This window comes from Agelaius tricolor, unplaced genomic scaffold (assembly GCF_023055355.1).
Source record: "Agelaius tricolor isolate 1412-34295 unplaced genomic scaffold, bAgeTri1.0.p SCAF_5, whole genome shotgun sequence".
In the NCBI taxonomy this organism is placed as follows: Eukaryota; Metazoa; Chordata; class Aves; order Passeriformes; family Icteridae; genus Agelaius; species Agelaius tricolor.
The window spans coordinates 36,378,255-36,396,529 of record NW_027269265.1 but is presented as its reverse complement, the minus strand read 5'-3'; the positions used below and the strand labels follow the sequence as shown (position 1 = coordinate 36,396,529).

The following is an 18,275-nucleotide window of genomic DNA, read 5'->3' as shown; positions in this document are numbered from 1 at the left end:
TCTAATAAACCTATAGCTTTGATATACAAAGCTAAAATCCACTGGTTTTTTCCAAGACTTTTTCCAGTACTGAATAAATATCTGATGGTGACGCACTTAGATACCTGTAAATGAGATTGCTATACATAGTTTGCAACTCTTTGTTCCAATTACAGTTAGAGAAAACCATGAAGAGTAGAGATAAGGAAATTTTCTGCAAGCTTCATGCTTCATGAAGGTGACTTTTTGTTTTATACCATTGCAATTCTAACCTATATCCTTTGGAAAGCAAGAGCATCTAGCAAGCATTTCCATTTCTAAGGAAAAGGTATCTTTTAATTGTGTCAATACTAAAGCCTCAGCTCCCACAATGCATCGCTGACTTGCAACTGGAAAAAAAAAGTATTTCCAGTGCCTCATAAAAGCAGCAAATGAGAAGACAAGGTACATGAAAATTTAATTACTTACAACTCAGAAATAAATTGATATTTAAGAGCAAGCTTTTGATAAAACATAACCATGACATACAAAATTTCCATTTCAGCAATATTTCTAAATAACAAAAATAAATAGATTCACACAGTAAATCCTCTTCTATAACACACACACACACACATATATACATCTACATGAGTTTGTGTTGTCAGCCAAGTGAGATCAAAGCAAACTGTTGTTTAATTTAAACTGAAAATGAAGATGGAAAGAGCTGTTACATGCTTAATTACTTCAAATCCATTATTTCTTATTTACTGAAATATCTGCTTGATAAATATATGTTGCAAGGACTTGTGCAAGCACTGTATGGAGTTCTTTGCAATTCAATATAAACACAGAAAATTAATGAGGCTGTGGGTCCATAACACACAAAGTCCAGCTCTAGCCTGTTAGTACCAGATGTAGGAAAACTAGAGCTGTATGATGCAAAGTGCTGCTCCAGTATAAATTCACTATTAGTGTAGATCAGCTCAAATTCTTTTGACAAATTACCTTCATACCAGTAGATACTACAGCAAATCCCACACTGTCTGTCCTGCAGCCAAAGCCAACATAAAGCTATTATTAAAGCATAAAATCAGCACATATACACTTAGCATACTCTGAGTATTCAACATATATGTGACCATGTGCCCATAACTAAGCCAGATTAAACTGGTCTTTGCTGGTAGCACACAGAATTTGTATTGCAACTGGAAAACCAAGACTGATAACATGAAAAATGCTTCTCTTACCTGCAGGCCTTTTTTTTCACAATAGACAGCATAATTTGATGTAATTTTTATGCCTGAGACTTTCTCATCCCCAAGCCAATAACTTACACATTTTTCTCTCTTATTTTTAGAGTTCAAGTTTCCTTTCTTAACTGGTGCAACTCTACATTTTTAATAGAATGCTGATGCTGTGTATAACAGGTGAGAAGTGATATTATCAACAATTACAGGAAGTCCACATACACAAACAATTTCAGGAAGAATATTTATCTACAAATGGAAAGACTGTAGACCAGAAATTTCTTTCCTTCAAAAGAAAATAAAATTATGGGTAAGTGTATGAAATATTAGTTTCTCATACAGAAACATCCATGCTAGTAGTTCATAAAATAGTGAACAATAAAGCTCTGAAAGAAATTAAGAACAAAGAAGAATCACCAAAGCAAAAAGGAAATATTCAAAAAAATACTTGACTTATGATAGGAAAACTATTTTATGTATTCACCACTGAAGTAATTGCTTGCACATTTAACAAACCTATCAAAATAAGCCCAAAAAGCAAAACCGTACTTTGTTCTAAGTGACAGTGAAGCAGGTCAGTAGAATATATATACCCATATGGGAGGTTTATTCATAGGGATGATGATCATGGCTGGCATGATGACATATCCTAGAGTTTCAAGCTGTCTGAAATGAGTGAACTATTTCAGTAATTATAAGTTTCTAAACTACTGCAATTTCAACATCTATTTTAACCCCTTTTAGTAACATACGTTTAATTTATAGTCCTAAAATTAACATTCCTGGATCCAAGCCTGCTCTTAGTAACTGGCGGAATATAATTAAATCAGCAGAAAAGTAAAGTATGACCTTTGCCTATTATTTTTATTGCCAGGAGGGTGCTACCTAAAAAAAAATACTAAAGAACAAGAACATTTTATGCACAATCAAGGATCACATTGAAAAAACAGTTTCAGGGTAAGTACTCTGAGGAAGAAAGAAAAGGACTCTACCAAACAGCTCTCTGAGGTCACCAGGACATTGGAACAGAGAGAATGGCGGGAAGAAGAGGCATACACACACACACTTCCTCCCAGTGAAGTGACAAGAACACTCACCTATAAGAACTAGGTTCTAGTACCCTTCATAGGGAATATTTAAGTATCCTTTATGAAGTGGAATACATCAATGAAGGCCAAAAAGAAAAACTCACCCTGAAATAGCCTCTTAGGCTTTGTGTGGCTTTTAAGGGCTAATGAGGTAGATGGAAGACTACCCCAAATTGCCATCACAGTTGGAGGAGACACACTGTATAGGCACACTCTGTTCCCAGCTACTAAACTGGCTAAGTAATTTCCATTTTTTTATTCTCAGGTCAATTTATATTTTCTATTGTACATCATTCACCTTTGAAACACCAAGTTCCTTCCTGCCATTCATCTTGCACTCACAACACTACTTGCCCTTCCAGCATAACATAAACTATATTAATTTCCCCCTTTTTTGAGGTAATGACAAATGCTACTTATCTCCCTGCAAAGCCAGAGTAAAATATAATTTCACTCCAGTTTCTACCTCAGCCAGTATTTCTTCCAATGCATTTTATAGTAATTAACTTTGTTTGCAACCATTTCTGCTCCCATGTTTTGAAGCTTCTTCCTTTTAAGACAAAGATGTTGTCCATTTTTTGCACAGTAGTACGTAATATTTGTACCACCTCTACTTTTAGTTTAAAGTAAAACAGCTATTTCCTCCAAAAGAGCCACAATTGCATAAAGTGTACAGTTGTATAGTGGATTTTATTAGAAAATTACAAGCTGTTTTTAAGGGCTCTTGAAATAAAGACACTTGATAATTAGTATTTTTTACAGGACCAAGTGCCGCTTTTTCTTGTTTGTTTTACTAAAACTGACCTTAAAATACAAAAACCGAACAACTTAAAAATTTAAAATAATTTTCACCTTTAAAGGTTTCTAACCATCAAAAATTCTTTCATGCATCTAATATTTCAGACTAAATCTCAAAAATCTGTTGTTTAACACAGTTCTATATTTTCTATTATACAAAACAAATCTTTAATAAATTACATAATTTAAAGTATGATGTCCATATATAATGTCTTATGAAAGATAAGATTTTGCCTTTTCCATGAGAATCTAGGCATAGTTGAAATTTTACTGTGCTGCTATAGTTAATTACATTGAGTAGCTCATTTTCACTATAAAGGATATTCCACACCTGATAATAAATGACTAGTTGGTGACAAGTTTATTTTTCTAATGAGCTGGCAGTAACTTTCACAAAAAATGGTGATACAAGAAGAAAAAATATAGCCAGGTTTCTTGGCTCAAGGGCACTTCACAGAATTGACCTTCAGATCATAGATGCCACAGTATCTACTTTAAAAAGGGGAGAAATTAAACCATGAGGTGATTCCCAATCACTTAACCATTAACCTCACTTACTCCTTAAGTAAAGGCAAAGAAGTCTCTGTTTAGAAACAGTGACAGGAGAAAAAAATAAAGGTTCAAAAACTGTGCAACAGAGAATTCTTCAGAAGAGATGGAAAAAGAAAAATAAGGATATACAACGAAAGCAAAGCAATCTGTTTTGGCAAAAAATATAAGAGTAAAGTAGGAGTTGCAAAAGTATTTAAGAAGTGAAAAGCATCAACACTTTATAAAAGGCAACAAGTTGTTTGTATAGGGACTATTAGAAATTTCTGAAGTAACAGGAAGAAACAAAGTGAAATCAGAAGCAAACACTGCAGGAATAATAGTGAGACGTGAGAGCAAGTAACTGTTTCTTTAATTTCAGCCACTTAGATTTTTCCTGGAGCACATGAAACACTGTAGCACAGTATTTTACATATTCAATTGCAATTTTATGTTTATTACTGCAAACATAATAAATATGTGTTTGCATGTGTGTCTCTCACTGATTAGGAATCACTGCACAAGGAGCTTCTTTAGATAGACAGATATATAGATAGATAACTCTTTGTAAAATGTGGCCAGTTTTGTGGATCACACCTGCAGAACAATTAGCACTTCCATGGGCGACTGTAAACAGCTGTGTAACAGAATATGGAAGATCAGTCTTCAAGAATCAAGTCCCATACCTGATGAAACTAGAAATTTCTGCTACACCACCTTTACCATTTCCTCTTACAATTCTGAATGAAGAAGAGGTTTTCTTACCGGAGTGAGTGCTCCTTCTGCTTGAGCTTCCATAGGACTTGTAGGGGTGGCTGCAAGAAGCTGTCCTGCAGCTCCAGACAGAAGTTCCAATTTATCTGTAAGCTGTTCAGATGCAGCAGGATGACATTCCATGTCGAGAACAAACTCCACACCTGAAGTTTGGTTCTTGGCATGGACATTGTTTCCTGCCCAACCACCCTCTTTGGACTGCTCTTCTGGAAGGGACTCCTCTAGAACTTGTAGTACCTCTGGTTCTTCATCTGAGGGACTTCCAGTCATTTTGTGCCCTAAAGCCTCATTTGTCCTGAAGTCCTGCAAGTCCCGTTCTTTATCTATTATCACCCATTCCTTAGAATCAACCTCCTGCCTGCAGGAGCTTAGGTTAACAGCTACAAATCCATTGCTCATAACACCATCAGCATGGTCAGGAGAATTAGCTGACACAGGCTTTGAAGCATCTGGAAGATACTCCTCATCATAGTGCCAAACATGGTCCGTGCGGGCAGTCGCAAGAGCAGGAAGAGATGTTTTCTGAGAAAGAGGAGGAACAGCAGCAACAGGAGTCTCTGCCACTTTCAAGTCTTTCTGCTTCTTCTCCAAACTTAGAGAAAAGAAGTTAATATCTGAATTAGTTAAGAATTAATTAAATCATTTAAGTTACATTTGAGTGTTTTCAGAAGAAGAAAATTAGATTTATACAAAAATTTGTTGTCATATTCTAGAACAGCCTACAATGGTTCAAAGATCCACAATTTGAGACAAATAAGTATGATGTCAAGTAAATATGGATGGTCTTAGAAATGTACACATTTTTAATTTTAGTTCTAATGCAGGACATTGTATTGTAAATATAATTACCAGAAAGGAGAATTGTGAGAGAAAAAAACTCAGATGTGAGGTAACCACAGATGTCCAGGGTACTTAATTTGTTACAAAGCAGAGACTCAAAGAGGATAGAGAAGAAACAGATGTCTCCTGCAGCAGTTATTATATGCTTTCAAGAAGAACGTTATTTATTGCTTTGATTGATTCCTTACTTATGCTTTGCATAATTTGTTTTATCAGACAAATTCAAATTCCTAGCTCCCAATGAAGTATTCAGAAAGATTTTGCCACTTTCATCGCCCCAGCTTTCTTCTACTGTCCCCACTCAGCCTCTGCCTTTCAGTCACTGTGTCCCTCTCCCCTTATTCTTTCTACACACAGGCAAACTGAATCCATTTTCATACATCTGTCTCTTCTCTACCTTCAAATTATATTTTAAGTTCTCTGTCTTCCACCAAGATTTTTTAATGTTGGTGTAAAACCTTTGGACATAACTAAGCCTGCTGCATGCAGGTAGGTTTCTAACCTCTTCACTCCACTTCCTGTAAAATTCCCTTCTCATGTCATATAGCTTAATCTCACACTACCTCTATTGAGCACCTGATGTCAACTTTCTTATTCAGGATCATTTGTACTGACTGTCATGAGTATGCCATCGAAGAAAAACTTAATAAATACTAGGGTTACAACCACTAAGTCTTGAAATAAAAAATTCACAGGTGAGGGAGTCCAACTTCAACCATATTTAAGCAGTAATTATTTTCTAAAGCAGTTAAAAAGTAGTGGAATCCATTAATTGAGCAATATTATGAAAAATATTTTGCAGTAACTTGCATAAGCATACTCAACAGCTCCATTCCTGTTCTTCACACAGCATAGATAACAGTATCCTAACCACATAGCCTTAAAAAATCCTAGCAAAATGATAACATAATTTCTTTACCAGGTCTCAAGAAACTTATCAGTGTCGGGCTTAGACTCCAAGGTCATACGCTTCTCCAGTTCAAAGCTGTGAATGGAGCGCAACTTTCGCACCAGTGGAACATCTCTGTCTAACTGGGTGGTCTCTGAGCGAACTCGAATTGGAGAACCAAGACTTGGGGCATTTAGCACTCCATTCCCTGGTCCATGGCTGTTTTCTTCCTCTGTGGCAGCCTGTGCAAAATGTAAAGTAATAATGTAATTCACTAGGAGTAGCAAAACAAGAGGAAGACAAGGTACTACATGGTAAATACCCCCCATGTTTTTAGAATGTGAAAAGCCAATTTGTGTTTGGAATGGTCCTTAAGTTCATGCCATAGTTAAGTTATGAGTTTAGATATACTCTTCTGCACACATCTACAGCAGACAAAATACTGGCAATATATTGGTTCTGGGTAAGTATGAGAACAGGAGTATCAAAGACATAGTAATACAGTTACATTTACTCTGATACTTCAAACCCAGCTCTGAAATTTTCTTCAGTAATAGTCTGAAACCTAGCATTTGGTAGCATCGTTGGTCTGCTTTACAGTCAAGTGCTCTTATTAAAGAGAAGTTAGCTTCCAGACTGTCTTTTTGATTCTCTGGAGCATATAACACTGTTACACACTAAATCTACTAAATATTTCTGTGACTTTAACCTATGTTTTAACCCAGCTGCATTCTATCTTAAAAATTACTGAACATGATTTAGAATAATAACTGAATATGATTTAGAGCTGGGAAATCATGATCATCCTTGGTTTCTACAGGTGTAACAGAAAGTACCTTTGTTTGAACTAGAACAATCTCCTTTCTCTCTCTTTGGTAAAAAAAACAAACAAACAAGCACATTTGAAAGCAAGCACCATGCCTTGTTCTTTCCCACAATACATTTGTTTTCCTAACAAATAATGAGTAACAGCTTCAAAACTAGACAGCCCTCCTAGATAAAGAACATTTTAGTACCAGATCTGTTTTCATGTTCAAAACACTGTTATATTAAGAAAGAGGCAACATATGTCCAAGTATGAAACACAGTGATTGCGAGTAAGGAAGACAGGAACCAATTCTCAGCAATCACTTTTGAAAATAAAGCAGTATTTTCTTCTAAAGGCCAGCCAATGAACCTCTGAATCAATACAAAGGTATCACATCTTAGGAGACAAAACCACCAAGTGAATTAAATGGATACTGCCATTCACACTGATGATTTGTTGACTGGAGAACATTAAAATTTTCTCTTGCACATTTAGAATCTAGCTTCTACACATGCAAGATGCACAAAAATTGCTTTGATTTCACTCAGTGAGCAGGAATGAAGGTCATGTCTGAAGAAAACAAATACGAGTAAACTACAAAGAGTCTCAAATTATCAGCAAGCTATTAATCATAAAGACCTGATAAAGTGACGCAAGGCTCAAAAAGTTGTCTGCTTTTTTCAGTATATAAAATGTGTTATCTCTACCATAAATAATTTTCTTAGGTCATTCTGACTAATCAGTATCAGTACAACTGCCTTATTAATTACATCTTATGTGCACTACAAGAACACAAAGCTGTTCAAAGATGGTCTTCACAATGCAGATTTGAAAGTACCTTACAGATCCCCAGTTTTATTTTGTTTCTGTTTGCATCCATTTCTTCCCAAACATCTTTTTCCTGAGGACGCTGATGTCCAGGGGATCCAGGTATTTTCTCTGGTGATACACCAACAGGAATAACATTCTCTCCATCACTGAGCTGTTCATCAGGGAATACTTCATCTGTATTTTCCCGCAGCAAATCTCCTGGGATAGGAGTGGCATTGGCAATTCTACAAAAGTAGTTTAAAAAAAAAATCAGAAAACTAAAAATTTTTATACCCTCCTGTGTTTACAGAAATTATTTTCTATTTTAAAAGAAAGAAACAAGCAAAAACTTACAAAGAAAATCACGTTTCTGCAGAAAAGTAAAACTTGGAAATTATTTAATATAACAGCTCCAACTTCCTGGCTTTCACAATTTATTTAATTTTGGTACATAACAAAATATGTAAATAAAAAAATACTATCACATAAAAGTTGCTTATTCAAATGTTTGTGAAGCCACTTCTGAGAAAATTTGCTACAGATCATGTCCAGACTCAACTTCTCTCCTGATTCTTCTCTATGTATTCTTCCATTCAAAAAAATTATTAGCACCCATAAACACTTCTTACGTTCATCCATAAACACCTCTTATGTTCTTCAGTCCCCTGAGATGAGTATGGGTATTATTGAACATCACATCTTGTCCAACTTACTTCATTACAGAATGTCTCATACAACATATTAAATATTATTTCAAACACAACCAAAATCTACTTCCAAATTTCTTATAAAGATCCAGTAATTTTTCAAACTTATAAAGGAAATTGCAGCTAGAATTTTATTTCAAGATTACAGAAAACAATGGGTTTATTTCCAGGCAGTTACATTTCCAGGCACTTAAACTCAGGACACATTATTTAGTTTCACAAAATACAATTTAGCAAAGGATGGATGAGGAAATTTACATGCAATTTCCTGGAGTACTATTTTTATTGCTGTAATTTTAGGACTGCAGTGCTGATCTTTCAAGATAGTATAAACTGGAACCCTAAAAAGGGAAATACTTCAAATGCTCCCAAACCTCCTTTCCTCTATTCCTTCAAACTCCTGCAGCAAAAACCTGAATTATGGAGATAATTTCCCTTTGGTAGGAAGCCCCTCTGAGGCTGCCACTGAAGAGACCACACGGTGCATACCCAATTGCAGCCGGCGTAAGACGAGTGTGCAACTGAGGGGTGGTTGAAGTTGTTGTTGTTGTCAGAGAGCCATCAGTTCCACTCTTCTCCCAGTCAAAAGGGTCGCTTTCAATAACCCCAAATGTTTTCATGCTGTTGTCAAACACAGACATGAGAAGCTGAAAATAAAGAAAAAGGTTAATAAGCTTGATTTTTGTCTAAGAGACCAAGTAATTAGGAAATATCCTGATATTTATTATCAGAATATTTATTTACTTATCCTGAATATAATACTGAAAACAACATTAAAGAAGAGTTTAATATTAAACACTTACATTAACTATTAAACATAAAGTTTAATATTAAACACTTCTCATTTTTTCAAGATTTTGAGGCCAAAATATACAAAATTACATTTTATTGAAACAGAAGACAAAAAAATCCACCAACATCTGTGTTTTTAAGAGGCATGAGGCAAAGATACACCATAGACTTTAACAGAAAGACAGAAATACACACAGAGAAGCATAACTACATTGCTGCAGAATACCATACAATGGCTCTCTAGCAGAGGAAGAGAAAATACTACATTTGGTAACACCATGAAACCTAGGAAACGAATGAGATGTAGGAAAGGATACTGATCTGCTAATTCATAATACCTTTCTGTATTAAGAACCATATATCATTTACTTCATATAATGCTGACATTTATACTATATAAATGTCTACGTGTTCAACCCCATTTTATGCTATGGAAAAGCCTTTAGTAAATTTGTGTCCATGACAGAGAAAAAAATGGCATCACTTTCCTCTCTCTGTGAAACAAACTTTGTCTCATTCTAATAGCTGATGGGAAGGCCGTGTCCATATCATCCTCTTACTCTGTAGCATTTCTAAGGTTTTTTTCCCCTAGAAGCTAAAAATCTGGTGTTTCTTCCAATACAGGATGCTGAAAATTCTTCCACACTCTCCTTTGCCATACCCTTTGGCAACTTAAAATAGATGGAAAGTTTGGATCATTTCTCTTGTATAGAGTGGTCTCACCCATGTAATTTTTACTCTCAAGAACCTTCTGTTTGCCACCTGTCCCAGTCATTTTTGTAATCCTACTGAAGAGCACAAAGCCATAGCTCACTCTGTCCCTTATGTACGGTGTTTAATTCTTCTCCTCCTCTAAACATTAAGTAGTGTCTCTGAAGTAATTTTTAAAGCCATTCTCTTAAATCTTTTCAACAATTTCTGCTATAAGCCAAATGCAAACTCAAATGCTTATTGATATCAGGAGGCTAAGGCACTGTATGCACAAATGCTTGAAAAAAATAAACATCTGATATTGCAAAATCAAACATGGCTTCTTGACCTTGGTGATGAATGTTTTGGACTACAAACTCTTCAAAGCAGGGATATACATACATTCTTGTTCAGTGCCCACCCAGAAATACAAGGAATATAGTAGGTAGGAAAAACACCACCGCAAACACAAGTAAAGAGAGACCAGAATTCAAAAGAGCATTCTCACTGCTCTAAATAAAACCACCCTGTTCTGGTCTAAAGCACATGAGCAAGACTGTGTTGTAAGGCTCAGGCTGCAGCTACACAACTGCAAATGTTCCATGAATAGCCACAGGATTGTAAATTACTGGGCTTTCTCTATCATGGAAAAACTCTCTCTTGGTATCTTGTTAATTGCTGAGTGCATGCGCTGTGTTAGATACAAACAGACCACAGAAAAGGATTTGCAAAAATATGACTGTCTATATGCTTTATCATTCAGATTCTGCAATGTAAAATGTTTTAACCACTCTACAATCAAATTTTTCTGTGCAACATCAAAATTTCTGCAATAGTACTTTTTACCATAAGAAAAAAAATCTGATACATCTTTATAACTAGGCACACAAAATATTGAAAACTTTTTCCTCACTTAATTGTAAACTATAGGATAAATTTCATGGAAATTTGTAATGGAGAAGAGGAAAAAATATCAAAGTATTTGTTCTTCAGCAATACTGAATATTTTTTGTATTGGTAATAAGTTTTTTTTAACATTCAAATTTTTTTCACAAAAAATTTATTTATTTGTTTTGCAAATGTGCAGAATCATATACCAGTAGATTTAGAGAAATCCACTTACAACGGGAAACCAGTTATTCCTTGAGATTTTCAGCTCTTATTTCAGTTCTTATATATCATGATTTCTTTGTTCTAACAAGCAAAGTAGAGAAGTTGCTCTCATTAAAGTTACAATTCCAGAATTAGTCAGATTTATTTATTCAGTTGAACCAATTACACTTGAACACCAACAAAAACTCATTCCTTCCGATTTCACTGATTTAGGGAGTTGAACACAGGCACAGAGGTAGATAGGTCCTGCAAGTGGGAAGCAGGAATGCATGTTTCTGGGAGCCAGAAGGAAGGCACACAGGGATAGCTTGCCATGGTGTGCAGTTTGATCAGTACAACTTCTCACAGTGTGTGAGGCTGAAAAAACTGTCAAGTCTTTCCCTCCCTGCTTTTCCTGAGCGCTCCTCTGCTGCTTACCACAAACTGGGAAAAAGTTCTACATTTATTTATTCTTTAATCATAGGTCAACACTGAGTGAGTTAAGACACATTCTACAGCATATGCTCTCAGCACATACCACCTTACCACTGAGCAGAGGCTGCCCATTTCAGCAGGCAACACTCTCTTAAACAAAGAAAAATTACTGGTCTTCTGTGATCTCTATACACAATACCTCAGTTTTGAAAACACACCATGAGTGTATGTTGCGTTCTAGCTGTAGGTGCTGAGTTCCACACTTTGGAAAACTGCCAGAATGACAATCCTTGAAAGAACAATCTGATCAATTAACTTACAGAGCAAGTACTAGAGGCTGTGATAGTAGGATAGCTCCCAACCCTAACAGAATACTGACTGAAAAACAGGTGTCAATTGTTCTTAGAAACTTTAAGGGAAGCCTTACACTTCCCAAATGGAAAAAATAACATGTTTGAACCACAGAGTTTCTGTGGCACTAAATGGTCATTAAATTAACTTTGTGGTGCACAAACCATAATAACTATCAAGATTACACAATGAAATCAAAGTAAATTGAAGATGAAACAGCATAAAATTCTCTTCTTTATAAAACAGAAAGACAAAATAGTACAAGTGTTTACCTGGTAATCAGGTTTTGTGAAGTAATCCAAATTAGAAATGTGATCCAGAAAAACGTTGAATTCTTGAGGAAGATGTTTCAACATAAGTCTGTGTTCGTACCTTTCTTTAATGGAGCCCACTTGCTCCTAGGAGTGAATAACACAACAAACATTGGCACATCTTCCTTCTCTGTTACAACATACTCACGTTCTCTGTTACAGCCATTAAATACACTACTAGCTAGAGAGACAGGTCACTACATTACATTGAATGGTAGTGAGAATGGCCATTCTACACCTGATACCAAGACAGGAGATTCTATAGGTTTTGGCCTCAGAAGTATAACTTGCAAAATATTGTACAAACTTCAAATTCAATATGAAAAGCCTTTTAGTTTTCTACTGTTTGTGTTGTCTGTGTTTGAATGCTGACTGATACGAAGAACTGTCACTAAACACTCCAACCCTTTCTAATAGTATGTTTTAAAGGTTTAAACGTCTTGTTGCATCATGTCAAGCTCAGTCACTTTTTAGTGTATATTCAGTCATGTAAGATGCACAAATCCAAACCAAAAAGGAGATGCCACCTACACACCACACTGTTATCTACCAATACATAAACCACATCAGAGAGTAACCTGGTTTCAGTATGATTTCAAAAGAAGTTGCAAGAAGCAATAACAGGTTGATTAGATATTGTTTCTTTGCATACTTCACCTATGACATATGATTAAAGCACTACTGCATATTACCCAATCCACTTTCGTTCACCAGCAAATAAGAAATACCTATTTCACAAACAATCAAAACAGGTTAGACATTTTAAGCGTGTGATAGCTGCAAAAAAAGTATTCAAGTGGTAACAGGAATAATGAAGTAAGTGGCAAATATAAACTTAGTTCTGCCCTTTACAATAATTTCAATCTAGAAGTATAACCTCCTTTCTTCCTAGAACACTTACTAATTTGATTGCTTTTTATACCATTACACTAGTCACAAGAACTAACACTAGAAAACACTGGAAAATGTAATGTTAAAATTATTTAATGATTCTAAGAGGAATCTTCATCACAGCATTTCTCTGGAATCCAGAAGTAAACCTTCCTTTTGCTCTGGTTTTACCTTCAGCTTTACCTTATCTTTTATTTTTCTCCAAGGCAGCTGCCCAACCACAAATTCCACCAACATGTAGAAGAGAGACCAGAGGTCATCATGCCGACCCATTTCCTGTAAAAGGAAGTATTATTTTAAAGCATATTACAAATACCTAAACAAATGGGAAGATAAGTTCTTTACTGCTCGAAACCTAAATTATTATATAAAATTTAATATAACCTATGCTGCAAAACAAGTTAATTAAATCCAGTGGCTATTTTAAGGAGAAACATACAAGTAAATTTCCACAGAAGACAGAGAGAAATACAATAAAAGTTGAAGTGTGTTAAAATAACATGACAAATCTCTGTTTATTCAGATTTCTTTAGAGTATGATGTTAAGACAATATACTGGGCATTATGTACCTCATAAAACTCAGTAGCTTCACTTTTTTAACTTATTAACTTGCAATACAATTGAATAGCAAAGCTAAGTATTAGAATCACTATTATTTGTACAAGAACTTTTTTATCCTCAACTACTGTAAATTGCATTATCCTTTCACAAAATTTATAGCTGTTAATTTCCACATAATAAAAGCACAAATAAGAATACAAAAAAGGAAATTAATAGTAACTGTGTTACTGACTGCTTCCAGCTGCATGAGACGGTTTTGGTCCAGATTGTGATACTCACTCTGTTTCTATGCGCGTTGATTGATGCGTATCGTACCGTTCCTCGAAAACCGGCAACAGCTCGTGGCTGCCAGAGAACAGGAAAGAGACTCATTGTCAGAAATAAACCCTCTGACTACTGAACTTGGCATCTACAAAGTGAGTACAGAGCCACAACATATCTTGTTTGAGATTTTATTTCGGTTTACTGTGCTGCTACAAGTTCTCAGTGGAAATTCAAGTGGGCACTAACTGACTGACCAATAAATAGCAAAGGCTGCAGTAGAGACACCAATTTAAAATATTTATTTCTTTCAGTTTCTGAAAACCAGCATTTCTTCCCTGATACTCTAGAGATCTCGTGATCTTAAGTCAATTGATGTTTTATAACCAGAGAATGTATTTTCCCATCCTTGTTTTATTCAAATAAACGTATTACAGAAGGAATTATATAATTTATAATAGTCACGATTAGTAGATATTTAATTTTTTTTTTCAATCAAACTGTGATATTATTACTTTGCCTAAGAGAGATATCTAATCCATGCTACCCCCTTAATTAACCATTATATATAGACAAAACTTCCAGGACTATTAAATTGGCTTTCTTTTATGCAGTCTTATCTTCCCAATAAATAGTTTTTTTTGTTTCCTCTAACAATGAACATAAGAAGCTTGAATTATCTACCTCACCTCTGACTTGTAGTTAGATAGGTATTGGTGATTTGTCTGGTCTCCCAAGACTCACAACAATTCTTAAGATTTTTTTTAAAAAATTGCACAATACATTGAAAAGTCTGGTTTGATATATACACAAAGACAACCACAATATATAATTGATACCTTATTAAGATAAAACATTTCCACCTCTCTCTACCTATATATATATATATATGTATATTTTTTCCTTATCCACCAAAAAATGCCATATAGAGGTATCATTTAAATAAATCAAGAGCTGCCATTACCATCAATAAATCTAATGATTGAATCCAGCAGGATTACACAGCAACATCTTCAAAAAAGGATTCAACAGCCCATATAATCAATATCTGCTAGAGTAGTACAATGAGAGCTGAACCAGCGTTAGTTAAGCCAGAAAATATTTTATAGGATGTTCTTAACAAGAAGAGGAACTCAGATGATATTCCATAGATCTTAGACTTTGCACGTCATCACACAATTTAAATGGTGCTCAGAACACATTTCATGTTCAAGCAGGACAGACTCGACTGTCTGTCTGCCTTATTTTTAATTCCACATCATATTCCACACTGAACATTACCCCTGAAACATTACAGTGTAGTTGCAGAAATTTCACAGTACCATGCAATTAGAAAAAGAATGGCTCAAAATGCTTTGGAACTATTAAATTTCAGCAGAAACATTTTTTTTTTAAAGCACCTAAATCTCCTTAGTAGTTCTGCAGGTTGGTAAATCATCCAACTATAGGTAATATAGCATCACTGCCAAGACAATGAAAATACAGATAAATTTCAAAAAATATGTAGTTCAATTAATAGTATTTTCTCAGGAGGGCACTGAGAGCTTAACTTTAAAATAGTTGCAAATACAAATTCCATAAATCTCAAGAGCATATAGTTTCAGAAGTGAAACCAAATGTTTGCTGTCTTTTGCCTCTGGCATGAATGTTAAAAAGGAAGGACTATATTCAGTTTTACTTACTTAAATATTTCTGTTCTTCTGAGAATAATGGAAGATATGAAACCGAGGATGAAATGCCAGTTTAATTTCTAGCATCACGACTTCAATTTTTACTTGATAACTAAGACAAAAATGCTTCAGTTGCTGGACAAATCAAGAAAAAACGACTAAGAAATTTGATATGATAACTAAATTATCCCACTCAGTTTACAAAAACTAAAAATCTGACCTATTCCACTTCTGTCCTGGGAAAGAAATGTCCATATGAGGAAATTCATTGTGTACCAATTCAAATGTTTTTGAATGTTAAAGTCACAGCCATCCTTATCTGCCCTAACATGATTTCAATTATCTGAGAATCACCTGGATGGGAAGAAAAAAAAAAAAAAAGAATGAATACTGTTTCTATCTATGAGCTTATCATGAAGTAAATTCTGAATTCTTTATTCCAGCAAGGGCATCTAAAACCTTTCACTGTCTCTTGCCTTAAAGTATCGTTTCTATAATCAGAAGTAAAAGCATATGTCACTCTGTTCTATTTCAAGATGCAATAAAATACCTTTAGTAATGCAGCTGGTCACTATTTAATAGCAGTATTACAATGCCACACAACAATAATAAAATAATTCTATCATGTCTTTCTTGACATGAGTAATATTCTGTAGGTCAAATCAAGTTTGCCCAATTCAGAACACAACTTACAGACTTCTGAGCATTTGCATAACTTCTGAAACTGTTTCAGAAATTTTCATGCATCTCACAACATGTCATGTAGACAAAGAAAAATACTAAATCCTTCAAATTTAAGTTAAAAAAAATATTTTGAAGATACATGCAGATGAATTAAGCAGATCCAGAGACTACAATGAATTTTTCTACTTATAAAGGTACTTTTTAAATGTAACATCAGTTTTCTTTGGAGATGTCGCTGCCCTGGAAACACTTGGCAATGTCTCACATAATCTGCATGCAGGAAATTAGCAGTTCCTAGCAAAGTGAACTATTTCCACTAAGCACACAGATTTCAGACTCCTGGGAGACAGTATGCTTACAAACCTATGAATGTTGCTTTTTTGGAGTGGCTGTGGAGGAGGAAAATCACTCTCCTTAGCTCAGTTCAGTGTCTATAGATAAATGCTCTGGGTTTATTGCTCGAGGCAATATTGGAAAGGTTACACAGAACAAAAACGTTAATTTATTACTGCAGTCACAGAAACCAGAAAATCAACATGAAAAAAAAATCAATACTGGTTCTTTACATTATATCTGAGACACACCATGGTTCTCCCAAATCAATCAGGCCATGACTGAGTATTCCCAAGTGTCTAGGTTTTGCACTGAGAAGTCAGCAGTGCTGCCTCTAGAGTGTGGTTCAAAAGCCATAGGAGATGGGTAGAGAAGCAGCCACCTACATTACCCCTATTTTCCTTTGCTAAAGGTAGAATTCTCCTTTTTTATCTTTTTCCTCGAAAAAGATAATTTCTTAGTTCAAATTCCACCAGAAATCTATTTCCATGATTGGAACTACATACAGTTTCAATTCTTTGAAACCTTTTTTCATAGCTTCAACAATTCATATTCCAATCCTCCCCTTTTTGAACATATAGACTTTGCAGTCTAATGTAATGCCTAGCTCATGTTAGCACCAGTTTAGAACAAGTGAACATTTCAGGGATCACTTGACTAAGGAAAGATCAAGCAGCTGAAATACAATTGCCATTACAATATATTATAGTTCTCAACTGATTTTCACTGCATATAAGCTCTTCAAACCCACACTTTCAGCTCTATCTTGAAATCCACATCAGACAGTAATAACTGAGTATATGGACTTAGAACTTTTCATCAACCCATCTCCTGGTAGTTGTTGGTATGACACTTGGCCTCAGATATACCTAAACAAATGTGTGATTTCCAAAAACTCACTGCAGCTGTCTGATCCAACGCTATCTAGTTCCAGCAGAAGCTGAGTATCAAGGTAAGTTAACAACTAACAATACAATTAAATTTCACTATTGTGAGTTCTAATAGATATGTGACAAATGAAAATTTATCTCCTACTGCATGTGCAATAAAGAGCAACACCATCTCTAAGACAGCAGTATTTGATACACAAAACATCTGAGCTACTCAGTTTTCAGTCTGGAGTACTCAGCCAAAATGATGCATGAGCTAAAGACTACAGTCACTCCACAGCTGATTTATGAGAAGACAAAAAATCTGGTGGGCTGAAGAGGGTAACAACCTACTAATGTCTGTCACAAACCTAAACTTACTGCAGTGAAAAATCACAGGATAAGTCTGCCACATGTATGTTTGCTTTGCTCCCTCGAATCTTTCTTCTTTCTCTTATTCCAGGAGCTGAAGCAGAGATTACTGTAAGAAGACGACTATCTATATAAACCAGCTATGCACTGGCAAATAATTTCCCCACAGAGCAGAATATTGTTTTATTTATCTCTGTAAGTAAAAATTTTACAGTTGTTCTGCACTTAGCAGATTGGAGAATGGAGACCTTAATTTTTTTATGCTTTGTAGTTATTTTTTATGTTTTGTACATATCTAATTTATTATTTATAATGATAATACCATATATTAAAGAGTTGCATAAATCCAGAAGTAGATTGTTTAAGTACTAGGCTTATTTCAGCTATGGATGGAAAGCAAAAAGGCTCAAGGAAGCTAATGTACATACATGTACCTTCTTTCCAATTCTCTTCCCTATCCCACAGGGGCAGGAGGGGGGTGGGAGAAATGAGCAAGAAGCTTTGTGGTACTT

At 35.1% G+C, this 18,275-nt stretch overlaps 1 protein-coding gene across 3 annotated transcripts in view; it reads right to left on the bottom strand.

Moving 5' to 3' along the window:
- TTBK2 (tau tubulin kinase 2) overlaps positions 1 to 18,275 on the bottom strand; it is an 80,272-nt gene that overhangs the window by 19,603 nt on the left and 42,394 nt on the right. For all 3 annotated transcript variants that reach the window (XM_071427284.1, XM_071427283.1, XM_071427285.1), the window contains 7 exons: positions 13,854 to 13,919; positions 13,196 to 13,288; positions 12,083 to 12,208; positions 8,940 to 9,097; positions 7,772 to 7,988; positions 6,156 to 6,367; positions 4,388 to 4,988 (listed from right to left, as the gene is read on the bottom strand). In XM_071427284.1, the coding sequence (XP_071283385.1) occupies positions 4,388 to 4,988; positions 6,156 to 6,367; positions 7,772 to 7,988; positions 8,940 to 9,097; positions 12,083 to 12,208; positions 13,196 to 13,288; positions 13,854 to 13,919 (1,473 nt within the window). The remainder of the gene's footprint in view (positions 1 to 4,387; positions 4,989 to 6,155; positions 6,368 to 7,771; positions 7,989 to 8,939; positions 9,098 to 12,082; positions 12,209 to 13,195; positions 13,289 to 13,853; positions 13,920 to 18,275) is intronic.